Source organism: Malaclemys terrapin, chromosome 10 (genome assembly GCF_027887155.1).
Source record: "Malaclemys terrapin pileata isolate rMalTer1 chromosome 10, rMalTer1.hap1, whole genome shotgun sequence".
In the NCBI taxonomy this organism is placed as follows: domain Eukaryota; kingdom Metazoa; phylum Chordata; order Testudines; family Emydidae; genus Malaclemys; species Malaclemys terrapin.
The window spans coordinates 27,525,976-27,539,012 of NC_071514.1; the positions used below are offsets into that span (position 1 = coordinate 27,525,976).

The following is a 13,037-nucleotide window of genomic DNA, read 5'->3' on the forward strand; positions in this document are numbered from 1 at the left end:
CAGGGTGTGTTTGTCTGCCATGCTGTCTCCCCTCCCTCCATTTGTGCTGTCTTGTAGAGTGTGAGGCTACATTAACAACAATGTGTTAACCTTGGGAGCTCAGCTGAGTGCTAGTTCATCATTTAGCAGTAAGGCATTCCCTGGGAAATATCCCATCCGCTGACTTCACCACCTCAACCAAGCTTCATAACCATCATTGCGGTGTACAGTATTAAATTGTTCACTTAAAACTTATACTGTGTGGGTGTATATATATAATATAAAAATACAGTCTTGTCTGGTGAAAAAAATTTCCCTGGAACCTAACCCCCCCTTTACATTTTTCTTATGAGGAAATTGGATTTGCTTAACATTGTTTTGCTTAAGGTCACATTTTTCAGGAACATAACTACAATGTTAAGCGAGGAGTTACTGTATCTTGAAGCACTTCATATTAAGGTTTCAATACCTAATTTTCCCCACTTTTCCATTTTAAAAATCAAGGTTTGTAGATACACTGTAGACACAACTTCATATGCTAATGGCACAGATTTTAACCACCAAATACATGTTCTATAAGCTTGTGCTGCAAGATGAGCTTCTGATAGATTTAGTGGGCCCTCACTGCCAGAGAGACCTTGGTATTCTGTTGGATTTGGCAAATATTACTAAGGGTTTGGTTCACAAGGTATAAAGGGCCTTGAAAGCCATTAGGAACTTTTAACATACCTGTATATAATATGAAAAATAACTGGATGAATAAGAGAAAAAACACTCATCTCTTGGTTCAGCTCACTAAACTGTGTACGGAGCTGTAGTCTATGTGTATATATAAAATATAAGAGATGGCAATTAATAACAGTTAACTCATGTGATTAACTCAAAATTAATCATGATTAAAAAATCAATTGCAATTAATTGCACTTAATAGAATACCAATTTAAATGTATTAAATATTATTGGATGATTTTCTATATTTTTAAATAGAGCGATTTCAATTACAACACAATACACAATGTACAGTGCTCACTTGCTATTTGATTACAAATACTGCAGTTGCCCTGTACCAATGACAAAAGATGTGGTATTGTTCAATTCCCCTCACACAAGTACTGTAGGACCAGCTCTTGAGCCTGAAAGTGCAAGTTACACATGGAGGATTTGTTACATGACTGCACTCAGGGGGCGCTGCACAGGGCGGAACGGGGCTTCCCTCAGCCCGGGCTGGGCCCGGGCGCGGCCAGGCGAGTCACTCCTATGTGCGCGAGGCCGCCCCGCGCCCAGCGCGCCCCGGGCCGCTCTCTAAAGACCCGCCTCTCAGCGCCGCGCGCCCCGCTTGCGGAACAAGGCTGGTTCCCTTCCCGCCCCCCTCGGCTCTGGCGGCCCAGCCACGAGGGACCGACCGGTCCTGTCCGAGCGCTGCCTCCACCCGCCGTGACTACGTGTCCCAAGCTCCTTTGCGCAAGGCCGAGCTCGCGAGAACGCTCAGTCGTAGCCGAGATCCGGCCCGGCTCCCTTTGAACCTTTGTTTTTGTTAAAATCTCAATTCCCGCGGAAGCGCTTCGAAGCCGGTTTTCCCTTCCCGGCCAAGGGTCATCGTCACGGCAACGCATGGGGCGGAGCCCGAAGCTGGGCCAATCAGATGAGAGCATCGTACGAAGCTGTCCAATGGGAGCACAGGCGGGGCGCTATTTGAAGCTGAGGGCGGGGCGCTAAGATAATAGTGTAGTAGCTGCATCAAGAGGCGGAAGGGGTGTAGGGGTCGCGCTCGCTCTTACAGCCCGACCGTCTCCAGTCAAGAGCTGCCGTCCTCATGGCGCTGGTCCGGCGCGCTGCGGTGAGTGCGGGCCTAGGCCGGCGGGAGGCTTGGGCCGCCGGTACCGAGCTGCACTGGCGCTGGACCGGGCAGGAGGCTGCAGAGAGCGGGACTGGGGTCGGGGCTGCGGGGAGCGGGATGATGCCCTGCTTCTGCCCGCACTGGAGAGCGCCGTGCGGAGACCCCTGCTGTCGGAGCACTTCAGTGTCCCTCTGCGGAGTCCTGGCCGGGGACACTCGGAGGCTGCGGCCCCAGGCTGCACGTGAAGCCCGAGCAGGGCTAAGGTTGTCGCTTATGTTACCTCAGCTGCCCTACTTGCAGCTCGCCTGCTGCATAACGATCGTGTCAACACTTACAGCCCCTCCAGAAGGGGGTTTCCTGTTGCTATAGTAAATACCCCCCTTGGGGAGCTGTAGCTAGGCCAATGGAAGAGTGGTGTCTATAGCGGGAGTTAAGTTGGCTTAACTGCATCTCCCCGGGGTAGGAGTCTTTTACACCACTGAGTAATGTGGTTAGTTTTTGGTGTAGGCAAGGCCGAACAGCGAGGGTCTGAGTGGTTTCCCTGGGACAAATTAGACATGCAGGGCTGGGGTATTGATCTCAGTTGTGTCTGTCAGGGAGGAAACTCAGCAGATGGCAAGAGCAGCCGTTACGAGCATGCTTTCCTGTGGGAGCAGAGACAGAGCTGCTTGGGCATGGAACTTGCTCTGGAGATGAGATAGGGATTTCCCAGCAAGTAAAATGCCTATTTTTCCTGTGCTCAGGGATATGGGATTGTTTACATCACTCAGAATAAAATACAGCTGACTTTGTTGGCCTTCTATTTTCTGATGGGAAGTGTTGCAAAAGCCCAAATATGGGCAAACTGCTCAGACAAAAGGGATAACAAAAACTTAACTTCTACCTTGTGACCACTGAAATGTTCTTACCGAAAAGTAAGTTTTCTCATAAGACTTGTGCATATGTAGATGTTACCCTTTTGGGGGTGATGCTTTTTTACCTTGTTGAAAGCTATAGTCCTTATGAAAGATTTTTAACATCACAGTAACAAAAAAAAAAAAAGAGGGCTGGGTTTCAGTAAGGCTTTTCAGGGCTTGGATGCTCTCCCTAAAACTGAGTAGGGGAGTATTTCAATGCTTTGAAGTACAGCGTGTGCACAAATAACTGACAGGCAACATTGTCTTACCATGCAGTGTAAAATGCATAAGGCAGTAATTCCCTCTCTAGGTGATGACATAAGAGAACCCAGTTTGGTCACTGGATCATCCCCATGGAAATTCAGCTTTAGTTACAATTGGGTGGACACACTAAATAGCTAAACCACAGGTGAGCATTCTAAAATTGATGGTAAAAAAAGCATGGTTTCCAGTGAGGAAGAACAAGATTTGGGTAACTTCATCTCTAATCTCGCTAAATGTAATCAATTTTTAATTGCACTCTCGATAATAAATCTAATCTAATTCTCCTTTATTCACCTCCCCATCCTGCTGAGCACAGTTGTGTGCTGTGAAACAAAAGATGGTGCAGTGGCACATAGTGTTACTGAAGGTGCCCAGATACCATGGTGGTGGGTGACTTTGAGATTAGTAATCTGAAAGTAACTAATTCTATACAGAAGAGTTTTAGCTCTTTTTTTTTTTTTTTTTTTTTTTAAACCTTACTTACAATTTTCCCTTGCAGATTACTAGAGGGGTGGAGAATGCTATGACAGGACTTAACAACAAAGCCAAAAGTCAAGTGACTAACAAAAGGGCTGCTTTGGAAGAGATTGGGAATAGAGTTACAACCAGAGGAACACATGCAGCCAAGGTAAAGCTGTAGATCAACTCTAGCTGTCAGAAAGGTAATTTATTAGTTCTGTGTTAACTGTTCCTCTTTCCTCTGGTAGAAAACAGAGAGCTTCAAAGTACCTGTAAAAACTACAAAAGGAGCTACTAAACCAGCAAATGTAACTGCACAACCTAAACCTCCAGCTGCAGTGAATTTCTCTCTTGAAGAGACTGTTCCAAAGGTAGGAAATAGCAAATTCCTATGCCACTCTCCAGTTCCTAACCTTTGGTCCTCCACTCTAGCCTTTTCTAGGCCAGAGCTTTAACACTTGATCTATAGATGTGCTCCATCCCCTTTTCAGAAAAAGATCAGATTAATTTTATGATATTATTCCTGGCTTCAGTTGGTTAGCTCACAGTAGCAACTATCGTGTGGTGTGACATTAACACTACCTTTTTAAGACTCTCAAAAGAAATTCAGATCATGAAATATATCTATAATTGGGTAAAGGCCTTATAGGCTCAAATATTGTCGGTATCTTAAACCCAAGACTCAATATGCCACTTTGGTGGCTGCTGGTCTAGTTTAGTTTACAGGCAAACTCACAACTCATGTGGGGGGTAGGAGGGGAAAATCTTAAAATGAGACTTAATGCGTGAACCTCAGTGACTATATAATCTGTCTACTAGATCCTGTCTCCAACCCCTATGGATGTATCCATGAAAGAAGAGGACCTATGCCAAGCTTTCTCTGATGTGCTGCTTAACAACATAGAGGATATTGATGCTGATGACTGGGAAAATCCTCAACTCTGTAGTGACTATGTAAAGGATATTTATCTGTATCTGAGGCAGCTTGAGGTATGGATGCCTAAGTACTACACATTCAAGTGAAATTAAGCTTTCAGTCTGTTTCATAGTAATCTCTTTAACAGCTGCAGCAATCAGTACGTCCACACTACCTCAATGGGAAGGAGATCAATGGGCGTATGCGTGCAATTCTAGTTGATTGGCTGGTTCAGGTCCACTCAAGGTTTCAGCTCTTGCAGGAAACACTGTATATGTGTGTTGCGATTATGGACCGCTTCTTACAAGTAAGTAGCTAAAACATAATAAGCCTGTACAACATGTGCTTGGATCAGGAGACTCATTGTACTAATTTAATCTAAAATAACTCTTGTTCTCTGTTTATGGATTCTGGGTTACAGATCTTCCAGGCAAACTTAAAATCTATTAACTTAAACTTTCAACCTGAGCTAAAGTGGAGGTGTAAGGGGGAGTTCTACTTAACACAAGTCATTCTAGGGACACAGATGGATCCCAGGATAAATCTAGATGTCTTGCATGCTGAAAACTTAAAATGTACTGACTCACTAAATGGAAACACATACCTTGTACTTGCTGAAAGATAATACATCATGAAGATTAAACAGTTCTCTAAACTCATGTTACCTTATACAGATTCACCCAGTATCCCGTAAGAAGCTTCAGCTGGCCGGTGTTACAGCATTGCTTCTTGCCTCAAAGTATGAGGAGATATTCTCCCCTGATATTGCGGATTTTGTTTACATCACTGACAATGCATACTCCAGCTCTCAGATCAGAGAGATGGAAATGATGATTCTTAGGGAGCTGAACTTTGACTTGGGACGCCCTCTACCACTCCACTTCTTAAGGAGAGCATCAAAAGCTGGTGAGGTAGGTACTTCCTCTAGCTATCTTAAAATCCTCCTGCATATGAGACACTAGTATTGAAGGCATGGAATGTCCAGACACCCATTAATAACACTTCATTTAGGCAGTGATATCTTACCTCATGACTTAAAGCATGATGAGCTAAAGGAAGCTCATGGGGTGTGGGAGGGAGACTTTCTGGTGGGTGGGCCATGTATATAGCTGAATGTTTCCTATAGGAAAAGGACTGAGCAGTATTAAGTTACTTTGTGGTCATGGAGTCAAGCAACTCATCAGCCTTTGCTGCAATTCATAACATGAATGTCTCAACTTTTACAATCATGTTGAGGCTTCTCTTCTTCTTCTTTTTTTTTTTTTTAAAAGATACTAAAACTGTGGTTGAAACGTATTGTGAGCTTGTAAACTGAAGGGAGACAAGGAATGGAAAATTTAATAGTAATAGTTTCACTTGCCAGCTCAAAGTATGGAAGCCTTATCAGGTGAAAACGAGCTCTAATACCTCAGCTTACTTTTGATAAGTGTTTAACTAATCCATTGTCTTACTCTAGCCTCTTCAGGGAGAGGTGGGACTCCCCTCATTTGCTAGGTCTGTAATGCTAATATTATGCTGCAGTGCTTGTTGCAAACACTACAGTGACACATGCCTGTTAGACTGAACTTGAGCCCTGTTAACCTGGGAAAACAAGTGAAGGTTCTTGTCCTCCTTCTCCTGAAGGAGGACATCAAATTTTCCCAACATAGTTGCAAAGACTTGTATGACTGAGAACAGGGTCGACAACTCTCTTCCAAACAGGAGGAAGAATATAAAGTAGATTAACCTGGACCACCTTGATGGTCCTATTAAAGGAAGTGACAAATTTCATGAACTAACAAGCTGTTGATCTGGCAGGCTGATGCTGAGCAACATACACTAGCAAAATACCTGATGGAGCTGACACTCGTAGACTATGATATGATACACCATCATCCTTCAGAGATAGCAGCTGCTGCCTTATGCTTGTCTCAAAAAGTTCTGGGGCAAGGCAAATGGGTGAGTTGCTTTTGTGATGTGTTCAAGGCCACAGAATAGACTGCTGTCAAACTTATGAAGCATGTAGGCTACACTCCAACATAATAGTGAGGTCACTGCAAAGTATATCTGGTAGTATAAGTAATCCAAGAAATGTTGTAATAAATGGAACCATTGTAGCATGTTGCCTTTAAGCATTGGCATGTTCAGGCCTATCAGTTGGAAGGCTAGAACATTTTTGTCAGTGTTATAGTGCACAGGCCCATACTAGCTAAGTAACTAAACTATCCTCAGGAACAACAATGGCAGGAAAAGCCAGCTTGACCACTAGGTCACATGCCTTGAGTATTTTCCCTTGCATTAAAAGGTCTCATCTGCTTCAAAAGACAATTCCAAAATGTCCTTGAGCGCTAAATAGCTAAGCTTAGTAGTAACTTTCAGTCAGTGAAATGGTTTTGGTCAGTATCTGAATTCCACTCCAGAAAGCAGTGCATTCTGATATTACAAAGAATGGTGATTGCATGATGTTGAATTCCAACCACAGCAGCTGAACTTCAAACTATCTGCACTAACTTGTTAGCTTGGTTTACAGCTTTTGCATAGAACCAGTTCTTGGACGAGATAGGGAAACACCATGTCTAGGAAATAGTATCAGGATATCACAGTACCAGTCTTACTGGGACAGGCAGTCAAAGATGTCTACTTGTGGCCCTTGGGCAATTTTTAAATAGAAAACTTTGCACCTGGATTATGAACAAAACATGTTTGAGCTCTGCAATTCTTAAACTCAAGTGTTTGAATCAGCCCTGCTGTTACAGGTGACATCTCCTCCAGCCCCTGTGCTGCACAGAGCAGTTAAGTGTGCTGACTAGCTGCTTAGCACCTGTTGAGGATTTTCCTGCCCGCTGAACCTGCTCAGCACACAAGATTCAAGAAAATCTTTGTGGCCTCCTTGATGCTCCTGAAATATGGTTGTAAGGATTTCATATCCATAAGTTCGATGCCACTACTCTAACCTAATAGCAAGGATGATTCTGATCTAAGCTACACATGGTAAAGCTCAAGTTGAACTTGTCACCTCTAATGTCCAGTCTAACCCTAACTTATTACAATTATTACCTGAAGTAAACTGTAGTGCCTCAGGCAGTCTTAATCTGTTTTAAGATGCTACTCTAGGGTTCTGACTAGTCTTGTATTGCAGGGTGTAAAGCAGCAGTACTACACTGGGTATGCAGAAGACAATCTTGTGCTAATTATGCAACATATGGCCAAGAATGTAGTAAGAGTAAATGAGAACTTAACAAAATACACTGTAAGTATATGCTAAGGGCAAATATCTAATTGTTTGAAATGTTAAGTAACACTAATTACTTTGAGAGATGTCTATTGCTTCAGTTTTACTCTAAGAGTGTGCTCTTGCTACCTCTTTTGACTATTAAGCAACTTCCTGACCCCTTTTCAAAGTGCTTCAGTGGACATGGGTAGGTGGCTTAACCACCTGATATTTACTTAACAGTCTCTCTAATTCCTGCAGGCCATAAGGAACAAGTATGCAAGCAGCAAACTCATGAGGATCAGCACAATTCCTCAACTGAATTCCAAACCAGTCAAAGACCTTGCTTCATCTCTCTTGGGATAATCCTAGGGAGACAATTCCTACTCCATGCACTTTGTCAACATGTGCCTATTGAGGCACAACTGCTGCTTTTGTACATAGCCTTCAATCTTAGTACAGACACCTCAGATTCACTCTGAAAGCAAACTTTTAAACTTGCCCTTTAATGCTCTTGTATATCTAGAAATAAAGCTCCTTTTTTTAAAAAAAAAAAAACCTCTCCCTGGGCATTACTTACAGTAAGTGTAGATGGTGCTTATGAGAACTTGACTTTCAGAAGAAATGTGAAAAGACCTCCTTAATTAGTAAACTTTGGGTAGACTTGAGATGACCCCCTCCTAATAGGCCAGCAGTCAGAACCTTCACTGCCTAAAACAAAGGGTTCTAGAGTATGTAGTTGACATAAATCTGGCAAACAGAAGGGTGTCTAGCAGTAATCTATACTCATAAGCTGGAGCAGCCTGGCTTTTGGTGGGGGGAGAGAGTAAAATCTGCAGTTGCCTCAAATTGGGCAAAGTAGTATTAAGATACATGCAGAGATGTATCTTATGTAGTTGTAGTCCCATAACAAGCCCCCTGAACGTCTACATTTAGTAACTAGAGCTAACCATTGCCTGATGCATGGAGGCCAGTAGAAGTGGGGCATGTATAAGCTATAAACTGTACTTCATGTCCAGACAGCTACTCTTGCAGGGCTGAGCTGCTTGGAAAATGGAAAAAATCATCCACCCCTATAGCTGACACTTAACTTAATTCCAATCCATATAACTAAAGCTTCCTACTGCTATTGGAAGGAGGAAGATAGTAGGAAACTGGCAATTAGAGTAAAGAAAAGGGTTCCCCCTCCTAAAGCTGCTGGAGTTAAGCTAGTGAAACTACTACAGAGTTCATTATGAACTATCCCAATGGAAGGCTATGGGGCTAGAGAACATGTGATTTGGGTGTTCACCTAGGAGGTGGGAGACCCACTTGATTAAGTATCTGTGCAGGGACTTCAGTTTGGAGCAGCTTCAACAGAAGACCAAAACCTGCCCCAGAAACTCTCCTCCTCTGCTGGCTAGAGTGCTTTCCTGCAATGTGGGAGACCCAAGTTCAGACCTCTTCCCAAGTCCTGAAATGGGTTAAGGCCTAAACTTTCAGTAAGTTTCATGGCAGTTGGAGCAGTTCCAGGCTTAATTAAACTACATATTGTACAGCACTCTCTGTGACACTGCCCTAGCTAGTCTCAAACCATTTTGTGTGTTGAAAATGATAGGTTTTTGCCTCACCTACTGCACTGAGGGTGATACTAAAGGTAAATGTTTTGGTTTTGGTGGTGACAATTCTACTGCATACTACCAGGTCAGTGTGGTTGCCTGAACCCATCTCTATTTACATCACTGTAGTGATGAGGAGCCTTATGCAGACCAAAATTCCCTTCAATCAGTGCTATACAAACAGAACAAATTTTGAGTACTTTAAGTGAGAAGGCACCATAGGCTGACCCTTCCAATCAGTATTATCTCCACTCTGAATTTGTAATCTCTTCTTGTATTTCTCCTGGTGCCTATTGACAGATGCTGCTTCTCTATGGTGAAGTTCCTGTGCTGAGGCAATTCTACTCCCTCTCTATGCTGAGCTGGTTACAAGGAACACATTCCTAAAACTTGTTCACCAAAACACTATCCTCTCCTCCAAATGCCTCTTAGAGTAAAAGTTACTTTTATCACTTAAGGGAAGTAAGCTAATACTAATCCTTTTTAAAATAGTACCTTCTTTTATAAATCTTGTCAGCTTTCCATCTCTGGCCTTTCATTTTGGATTGTAAACTGCTAAGGCCTATGCTTGGTTTGGCTGTTTCTGTACAGTGTTCAGCACATCCTTAATCTACAACCAGTGCATTGCGGAGGGACAGTGGTGTTAGGGCAATTTAGGCTCACTGCAGGCCCCAAACCAACTTTAAACTTCCAGAAGACTGCCTTTAAAATCCACTTGATACTAGCTTGTGCAGTACTTACCTCTAACACAGAGGTGGGCAACCTGTGAGTAATCCAATTGCAAGCCATGAGACGTTTTGCTGATGTTGACCAGCCGTAAGCACTGCCTCCCCCACAGCCCTTCCTAGCCCCTGGGAGCTTTGGGAAGCAGTAGCTAGTGCATCCCTACAGCTCACCACTTCCTGCAACTCCCACTGGCCAGGAACGGCGAACCACAGGAGGGGCGCATGCCTGCAGATGGTCAACGGCCTTACAACTCGCTATCAGATTACCCTGTATGGGGCTAGTTGCCTACCACTGCTCTAACCACTCATACTGAATGTTTTTCTTAGCCCCTGTATATCTGTCTTCAGAGGAAAGTGTCTTTTTATATAGTTATAGACCCTACTGCTTCCTTCTCTGGAACTGTGAACTAAGCTCTGTGTTAGGAGCTTAGTTATACATTCTGAAGAGTTCCAGCTACTCATGCAAGCAAAACAGACATATTACAAATTTAACAAACCAACTCAGCTCCTGGCTTCCTGTATTTTATTGATGGAGTGTCAGGAGAAAAAGAATGGATGCTGAGGATATCTGCATGGTAAGCAACAGCCATTGTAAATGGTGGGGGAGGCAACTGGGCTTAAAAGCATTAACACTGGTTTTATCACTAAAAGAATAGTGCATATTTGGAAGTACCTGGCACAAAACTTCTAATAAAACTACCTTATGGATAAGTACAGTGAATACTACATTATACATTCATACATATTTCTACTATATTAGTTTTTATATACAGTATATGATCTGCTTCTAAACATGTACAGCTCAGGGGAAGAGTTGTTTCCTGTAACAGGTAGAGTATTAAACATAAATCCAACATGGGCCAGCCATATTCTAATATAAATCATGGAGAAGGCATCATTGTAGAACACAGCGTCTTTCTTTTTTTTGTTGTGTTGTGCCTTTTGGAATCCCTAAACTTTACTTGCAAGCAATAAACCAACTCCATTACAATCTGTACAGAACTATTTAAATATACCATCACCAATCCTACATCTTTGTGACATGTAGCAGCATTTTTACCATGTTCCCCAGAGTGATCTGCATCAGAGGAAATGTGCATATAATGCCATCTTCATTATATATATAATATGTATAAAAACTAAAGGCACTTGTTAAATACAACCTTGCCAAAGTCCCTGGTCCCAGATTACAAAGCACTGTGCAGTTTCAGGAAAACTGTAAGGACTAAACACCTCATTCACTCTGCACTAGAAACAGACTTAAATATAATAAATAATTCATTTCTCACTACTTCCATACAATGTATGTGAAGCATAGATTTGCACATTTGCTTTATGGACAATAAACAGTGACTTTTTTTCTTGCTTGTATACAACTTCACTGGTGAAGATGCTGCTAAGAATTATAGGTCTCTGAGAAGAACTGCCATTTGTCCTCATGCGAGAGAGGGAGGGGAAAGCATCCTATTTTTCAATTATTGGTAGTGTCATGCTATCCTTCATTTAACAAAACCTTCTTCGTATTCTGTTATATCTTGGTCACATAGTTGTTGGGGAACAGTCCTTGCTTCCCTCGTAATCTGCCTGTCCACCAGCCTGAGGGATCTGACAAAAAGAGCAGAATGAACACTGAGGTTTTAGAAATCCTTATTTCATGTTCAGTCCCCCTCCTTTTTAGCCTTTTAATTTATGTCCATTTTGTGTAGACTGGCAAAACCCTTCCACAGCTACTCCTTAAGAGACCAAATACAAAGGGCTATGAGAGCCTGGATTGGCTAACCTTCTGGACACACTGCAAGGCCTTATCTATTCACTTAGGGGGCGGAGGGTATTGGCATTGGAACTGCATCATTAATTGCTTTTCAGCTGATGTGCTTTAGCCATTGTCATGGTCTTATACATGCAACCAGAGGCTACGGTGGGGCACTTGATTTTGAACTCCACAGTGGGGAATAAATATTCTTTATCTTCAACTGAGCAATCTAGGGCGGGCACAATATAGCTGTGAAGGCTCCTCTTTATCCTGCCTGTCCCGAAAGCAGGCCTCCTACTGCCTCAAGAAATGCAGGAGTCATTCTCCAGGAAAATGTCCAGGCAGTTAACCCCCCCCCCCCATTAACAATGACAGTGTACCCTGGGGATTGTGGAGCAATTTGTGAACAAAGGACATTTAAAACAAACAAAAAACCCCGCCAACCTCTTTACTTACCTTCTTTGATTATATCAATTATGTCATTGGCATTAAAACTAAGTTCATCTGTGTCCTGAGCATCATATGCATACAGTGCTCGGCACTGCGGTACCTGAGGTTTGGGTTTTGGCTGTGGTTTAGGTCTCCCTCCAGCTGGTGGGGGCCGGTTTGTTGTCTGCCTCCGAACACTAGATGGGGGAAGGGGGGGGGGGAGAGAGGAGTTATTGACAAGGCAAATACTCCAAGACCATAACTATGAATATAAATTCAACCAACCCCACTGCACTTTGCTCCATTACATCACCAGCTCAGCCAATGGAAAACACTTGCTGGATTTGAAGGCCACGCCCACCCACTTAGATTCCTCTGTAAATATCATAGTAGTTATAGATGAAAGACGTGTTAGGTCATTGGAGCATCCACATGCATGGAGCAGGATATAGTCCTTTCTGCCCCCACGAGGTCTCAGAGGGGCTGTAGTGGACATTACATTATCATCTTCTGTGATAAACTGCAGACAAAGAGGAAGGAGATTCCAGTTCTCCAAACACCTATCTGCAGAGTAACCAGATCATGTGATTCTTTGCTGCTTTACCTACATTAGTAAGCTTTGCCTTGAGACAGCGATTGCCCAAGTCAGCTCTTCTAGTGCCTCTTATGTAACACTTGTAATAAAAATACTTCACAGCGGGCTCACCATTTGCCTTCCCCTGTTCCCAGACACACAAAACATATTTAAAGCTTAAGCTGCAGGGTGCCCTTTGCCAGAGATTCTGCTTCTGATATGAAACTCCTTCCTTGCTCACACGCTTGCTGCTGTGCCAATGCTATGATTAGGTAGGACAGTGATACTGCACCTGCACTTGCATCAGCTCCTGGAGGGGGTGTGTGCGTGGGGGTGTCTGTTTGTCTATAGCTTTGATCTGTGCTCAAATGTGAAGCAGTGGGTGATGTGGTATGACCTTACCGGAGTGGCTACAAT

The 13,037-nt window shown here is 43.2% G+C and overlaps 2 protein-coding genes across 3 annotated transcripts in view; one reads left to right on the forward strand and one right to left on the reverse strand.

Moving 5' to 3' along the window:
- Positions 1–1,706: 1,706 nt before the first annotated feature.
- CCNB2 (cyclin B2) lies at positions 1,707–10,283 on the forward strand. Of its 2 annotated transcripts, XM_054041511.1 has the most exons (10): positions 1,730–1,816; positions 3,023–3,121; positions 3,476–3,604; positions 3,684–3,806; positions 4,255–4,425; positions 4,500–4,658; positions 5,026–5,262; positions 6,149–6,289; positions 7,470–7,580; positions 7,803–10,283. In XM_054041511.1, the coding sequence occupies exons 3-10, from the start codon at positions 3,500–3,502 to the stop codon at positions 7,905–7,907; spliced, it is 1,152 nt and encodes a 383-aa protein (XP_053897486.1). In that variant the 5' UTR covers positions 1,730–1,816; positions 3,023–3,121; positions 3,476–3,499; the 3' UTR covers positions 7,908–10,283. The 2 variants fall into 2 exon arrangements, with proteins under 2 accessions (XP_053897485.1, XP_053897486.1); XM_054041510.1 differs by lacking the exon at positions 3,023–3,121 and having other exon boundaries at positions 1,707–1,816.
- Positions 10,284–10,372: 89 nt separating this feature from the next.
- The window catches only part of MYO1E (myosin IE), a 149,897-nt gene continuing 147,232 nt past the window's right edge, over positions 10,373–13,037 (reverse strand). The window contains exons 27-28 of the mRNA XM_054041509.1: positions 12,074–12,243; positions 10,373–11,469 (exon numbers count right to left, since the gene is read on the reverse strand). Coding sequence (XP_053897484.1) covers positions 11,393–11,469; positions 12,074–12,243 — 247 coding nt within the window. The 3' untranslated portion in view covers positions 10,373–11,392. The remainder of the gene's footprint in view (positions 11,470–12,073; positions 12,244–13,037) is intronic.